At 47.2% G+C, this 5,652-nt stretch overlaps 1 protein-coding gene across 4 annotated transcripts; it reads left to right on the forward strand.

The window, feature by feature from the left end:
- The first annotated feature begins 608 nt into the window (after window positions 1–608).
- Window positions 609–4,336, forward strand: LOC147421668 (F-box protein FBW2-like). 4 transcript variants are annotated; one of them, XM_086502683.1, is made up of 4 exons: window positions 609–918; window positions 1,093–1,211; window positions 2,138–2,667; window positions 3,170–4,336. In XM_086502683.1, the coding sequence occupies exons 3-4, from the start codon at window positions 2,228–2,230 to the stop codon at window positions 3,789–3,791; spliced, it is 1,062 nt and encodes a 353-aa protein (XP_086358809.1). In that variant the 5' UTR covers window positions 609–918; window positions 1,093–1,211; window positions 2,138–2,227; the 3' UTR covers window positions 3,792–4,336. The 4 variants fall into 4 exon arrangements, with proteins under 4 accessions (XP_086358809.1, XP_086358812.1, XP_086358810.1 ...); XM_086502686.1 differs by having other exon boundaries at window positions 609–818; XM_086502684.1 differs by lacking the exons at window positions 609–918; window positions 1,093–1,211 and adding an exon at window positions 1,227–2,024 and having other exon boundaries at window positions 2,128–2,667.
- The last annotated feature ends 1,316 nt before the right edge of the window (window positions 4,337–5,652 follow it).

The raw sequence follows: 5,652 nt of genomic DNA on the forward strand, positions 1-5,652 counted from the left end.
CCATGGGCGGTTGCAGGTTCGAACCCTGAACGGGCTGAACTCTTCCCCTTAGAACAAACCGTACAGAGGCCAAAGCTCTAAGCCGGTAGAACTTAGAAGGAGAACGGACCACGGTGGAAGTGCAGAAGGAACAATTAATGGAAGATGCAGGCATCAGAGGGCGCACCACAGCACGAGTTTAGGGTGGGTCAGAGTGGAAGTGGAATGAATGCAGCACACATTTAAAGCGAACAGAGTTTCTGTCTCTATCCATCTCTGTCTCTCTCTCAACTTTCATGGTTGATCAAATTCTCTTTCTTCTGGGATGAGCGAATGTGCGTATCCGGCTCTCTCTCTTCACGAGTTTGCTTACGCACACACAGAGCGGACTCTCTCTCTTCCTCTGCTCTGTCTCTCTCTCTCTCTCTCTCTCTCTCACACACACACATTCCCTTCCCGCTCGTCAAGAGTCTCACTCTGTCACACATTCTCTTTCTAGTGCAACAACCCGTGGGGTTGGGGTCATTATCGCTACTTTGGCGACTCATTCCTCCAATGCGCGCTCTCTCTCTCTCTCTCTCTCTCTCTCTAACGAAATAGGTCTTTGTCAAGAGCGGAGTCCGGACTCAGGGAGGGGGCAAGACTGCAAGTAGTAAAGTGATGCTGCCCATTTGTGGGTTGGAGACTAGAAGCTCTCTGCCAATGCAGGGGTAGAATGAATGACTTGACCTAAGACGTGGGTGTGTGTGCGCTCGCCGCTTGTAGAAATTCGAGACTCTAGAGTCTCCACACACAAATGCGTGCGCGCGCGCGCACAGACCAGCAAAGAGCCACTGCGGGTGCGTACTTGACGCTGTGTTAAAGAAACCGAAAGAATCAACAGAGCTTGAGCGACTCCAGAGATAGCGCGATTTTGAACAGGACAACACAACAGGAGATGTGCGTGTGTTGAGACTCCAGAGAGAGAGAGAGAGAGGAGAGAGAGAGCTCAGACAACGTTCACGGTTCCGTGCATGTGTGTGTGAGAGAGAGAGAGAGAGAGAGAGAGAGAGAGAGAGAGCACGGATCGCTGTGGTGATCTGATGAATTGAATTCTTTGATTTGTGGAAACAGGGGTTTTGCAGAGGAGCGCCTAAAAAGGACCCTCTTCGTCTGCCTCTTCTGCCGCTGCAGAATCGAGATTGACAAAAGAAGACACAACGAAGGAGCGGACGGAAGAGCAGGGCAAGGAGGTAGGGAAGGTGGTAAAAGAAACCCAAACTTCCACACACACACAAACTGCTAGAGCGCATCTGCTGGTGGGGTCCACGAAGGGTGCGGTGTGTGTGTGTAGGTGCCTTTCCAAGCGTATGTGCCTGTGTAAACTTATATAGAAAGATAGTTCTGCGTGCGTGCGTGCGTGTGTAGGCCTAGGAGCTTCGCCATCTCTCCTCTGCATATCGCGTATAGAGCAATGAGTGCGATACTCTTGAGGGGACACCTAGATGCATGAATTTTAGGGCATTTTCCTCGACCCATCTCGGCCTTGTCAGGCCAAGGACGGCCAGAAAGAAAGGCTTAGAAGTTGGGGCTATGCGAGAGAGAGGAGAGAGAGATAGGGGGAGCTATGTGTGCGTGTATCAACACCAGAACCCACCCCTCCCCCCGTCTTCTTTCTTTCAGCGCATTTACCGCTACGAAGGAAATGGTGATGTGATCCATTGACATAGATGTGGAAAATATTTCCAAAAGGTGTAGAAAAGCACGCACGCAAGGAAAGAGAGAAAGAAAGAGAAAGGCGCTTAATAGGCCTAGCCTATTAGAGAGGAAGAAAAGAGAGAGAGAGGGAGAGGCTCTGCCCACGAGGCCTAGCTATGGCCATGCACAACACCCAGTGACACCACACGCACACCCACCTCACATTCACACTTTCGCAGAGACCCACAACACACACATACACATACACTCCCATATTCGCCTTCACCTTCACCCCGCGCACCACACAGACAACAAAGGCCTCTGGTTGCTCTTCTTTCCCTTCAGATTTGGACAGATATCTGCCATATGTATGTATGCACGATTTGGCGCTTTCTGTGTTTCTATCCTCTATAAATTGTACCCCCCATTGTGCCTCTGACTTTATCATCCTCTTCATCACTTGGCTCATAGCAATTCGCAGGTTGTCTCGACGACGAAGCGCTCTTCTAGCACACAGCCTACTGGATTCAGTTAAGTTTGATTTTACTGAGGTCCTCCATTGGGCTTGCTCATGGAAATGTCGGCAGGTCCCTACAGCAAGCAAGATGAGACAGGGAATGAGGATAAGCCAGATCATCATCATCATCAGCAACAGCACCTTCACCATCATCATCTTCACCACCATCACCACCATCATCATCATCACCACCAAGAAGTGGATGTGCCATGTTGGGCCGACATGCTACCAGATGCGCTCGCCAAGATCTTCAGTCGCCTGTCCCTTGAAGACATGCTTACTAACATCCCTCGCGTCTGCCGGACATGGAGGCGTGCGTCTCAGGATGCTGTTTGCTGGCAGAAAATAGACTTGGATGAGTGGAGCCATGGTAGAAAGCCAGAAACTCTGGAAAGGATGTTGGCCTTCTTGATGAATCGCAGCCGCGGGTGTCTTCAAGAAATTTGCGCCCCGAAGCTAAACAATGACAATATGTTGAGAATTATTGCCTGGAGGTGAGTTTTGCACTTATTCATTATCATGCTAGTTTGTTTGCCTGCATGTGTTGTTTTTTTTTTTTTAGAGAGAGAGAGAGAGAGAGAGAGAGAGAGAGAGAGGTTTGCTTCAGTTGGAGTGTGTAAATGGGGGGTGTGCCCACACAACCACCTCTAGTTTGGACATGGCTGGCTTTGCATGTTCCGGAGTATTTCTATGCAACCGATGCAGATGCAAATCAAGAAGCATGCCCCTGTACACCTGGTCATACATACACCTGCACGTGTATGCATATGGTTCACATACCCATACCCCTTAGAGAGGGCTCCGCACAGATATATACACACGCATGCATGTTCCTCTTGCGAAAGGGTTCTCGGTTTGGTTTATATTTACTCACATGCGATCCTTTGTGTGGAGCTGTGATTGGGCTTCTTTTGGTCTGAACATTGTAAATTCTTGCCGCTCAACACTCAAGCAACATTCGCACTCAATCTGACTGTTTGTGATTTGTCTGTCCAGTGGCTCACCGCTCCGAGTGCTACGCATTCCGCAAAGCATTGTGACTGAGGATTGCATGTGTCAACTGGCTCCTCACTTTGCTTTAGTAACGTACTTGGACGTGAGCGGGTGCATTTTCACCAAAGCTTCGGTGGAGTCGTTTGGCAAGCACTGCCGCTTCATAACAAGGCTCAATCTCAACATGTATCCGCAGAGCTCAAATTTGGCTGTTTGTGACGACATGGCATTTGCAATTGCACAGTACATGCCGCAGTTGAAGCACTTGGAAATGGCTTATGGCATGCTTTCAAATGCTGGATTGAAGGCAGTACTTGAGAAATGTACATCTCTGGAGCACCTCGATCTCCGAGGATGCTGGCAGCTTAACATTGAGGAAAGCTTTGTGAAAGAAGCCAGAAAGAGGTTCAAAGTGTTCCACCCGCCTGTTGTTGAAAACGACATATATAACACGGACGATTCAGATTTTGATGCATCAGACTTCTACGACGATTCAGATTATTATGATGAGGATATGTGGTATGACAGTGAGCTTGAAGACTTGGATGATCTTGTGATGGAAATGCATGAAGAGGAGATTAATGGGACGTTGTATTTCTGGCCCGATACCTCGCCTTCTCGCTGACAGGTCAATGGGTGAAAGGCTATTTCAATAATGCATGTTACTGGTTTGATTAAAAACAGGGGCATGTATATAGGTCATGTGCAAGGTCCGAGCTCGGGTGGGTGCCATCTTGACACGCCAAGAATCCATGCGGACTACTTAAAAGAGTCTCTCAATCAATCACGTTGAGAAACATATTTACACTTGTATTTACTTCATGCATTCAGGGGAAGGTGATACACACGTCTCTACTCATTCGCGCATCTTGGGCAGCATTTTGGCATCTGTAGCAAAAGCTTAAGAAAGCATGTGAGCATACAGCTATGTGAACAAGTTACCGTGTGGCACAAAGAGTGACAGCTACAGTCTTGATTCTACCCAAGGTGAGATGAAAAGCCGTGTTACTTTTATAAAATGTTGCAAGCTATGCTGCGTAACTGGATTAGTGCAAGTGTACATGTATGGATTGCGCTAAATGGATACTATCCGCAATTGTACGCTCTTGAGCTTCAAGAGTTTTAATGTTCAATCACAGGTTGCTTATTTATGGCATGATTTGAATCTCAGTGACTTGCCTCTTCTCTCATCTATGTTGTGCGCAAGTGATCTGGTGGGAGTTTTGCAAAGGAGTTTAAAGAGAACTGTTGTATGGAATCTCTTTACAAGGGGTGGGAGTGTGCAATCTTCTCAGGGTTTGTCGACCTGATAGAGTAGTGGATCCCCATTTGGGCGAGCAACTTTCCACGAAGGCAGATTTTTTCTCAAAGATCTCTCTCTCTCTCTCTCTCTCTCTCTCTCTCTCTCTCTCTCTCTCACACACACACACACACACACACACACACACACACACACACGTTTTTGCAGCAGCTCTTCATGGAATTTTACTGCCAGGCAGAGGCTGATTGTGAGTTAAGATCAAGGGGAGGTTGCAACTGTTGGTGCTCTTGAGCAAAGTGCGAGGGGTTTCTTATGCATGTAGAAGGAAGCATTGTCATTGTGTTGGTGCTGATGGTTATGCTGTCATGAGCTTAATTATCATGAGTCTGTAACTTCTCATCCTGGATTTGGCTAGATATTCAATCACCTTTTTAAGTGAGAACAGTGAGGGTACCTGCATGATGAGTCAGTGGATCAAGTGAGCTATAAAATTTTCCAACGTGCTAATGTTGTTGCAATTGCGGATCTCTTTTGAATTGCTTAAAGATCTGTCCAGCAGTACTTGAATATTTTTGGGCGTTTTTCTCGCACTCGGTAGCAATGTGAAGGTGTGATTTGTGCATCCATTTCAAGACCTCATGGAGGTCGAATCTTTCTACTTTCACCGGATGAATAACAGCATGTTTTGGTTCAAGTTTGCAAATGGAATCATATTGGTCTCAATTGATGATAATAGTAAATGACTTTTTAGCAATTTTTGAAGCTTGTCAATGAGGGAGGCAATTAGTTAGAAATCGAGGAACAGGGAGGCAGCAGAGCCCTGTACATTTCACAAGAAGTTTTGGACAAATTCTCACAATAATTCCCACATTGTGACACACTTCAACATCATGAGCTTCTGTGAGGGAGGCACCCCATGCCTAGCTAGGTACGATTGGGGGGGGGCCAGCGGTCCCCTGCCCCCAATCGTACCTAGCTAGGTATGCGGTACCTCTCGAGCAGAAGCTCATGATGTTATTCAATGCATGAAAACATTGGAAAAGACTCCGTTTTCCTGCATGAGAATTTCTAAATCTTATTGTGTTTTGAGGACAAAAACCCAGGCTCCACCATTGTGATTTATTACAAACAAAGTAGGTGCCCTTTTCCTTGTTTCTAAGGTTGGCCCATTGGGTTGAGACTGGGTGGCAGTAGAGAGGGGGGCAGGGACGAGGTTTCCTGTTGG

Source organism: Adiantum capillus-veneris, chromosome 27 (assembly GCF_014529385.1).
Source record: "Adiantum capillus-veneris isolate H3 chromosome 27, ASM1452938v2, whole genome shotgun sequence".
Lineage (NCBI taxonomy): Eukaryota > Viridiplantae > Streptophyta > Polypodiopsida > Polypodiales > Pteridaceae > Adiantum > Adiantum capillus-veneris.

Excerpts from the sequence above, each read along its gene's own strand:
- LOC147421668 (XM_086502683.1), top strand. The coding sequence starts at position 2,228 with ATGGAAATGTCGGCAGGTCCCTACAGCAAGCAAGATGAGACAGGGAAT. Across the intron at positions 2,668-3,169 it reads TTGAGAATTATTGCCTGGAG|TGGCTCACCGCTCCGAGTGC; the intron begins GTGAGTTTTGCA and ends TTGTCTGTCCAG.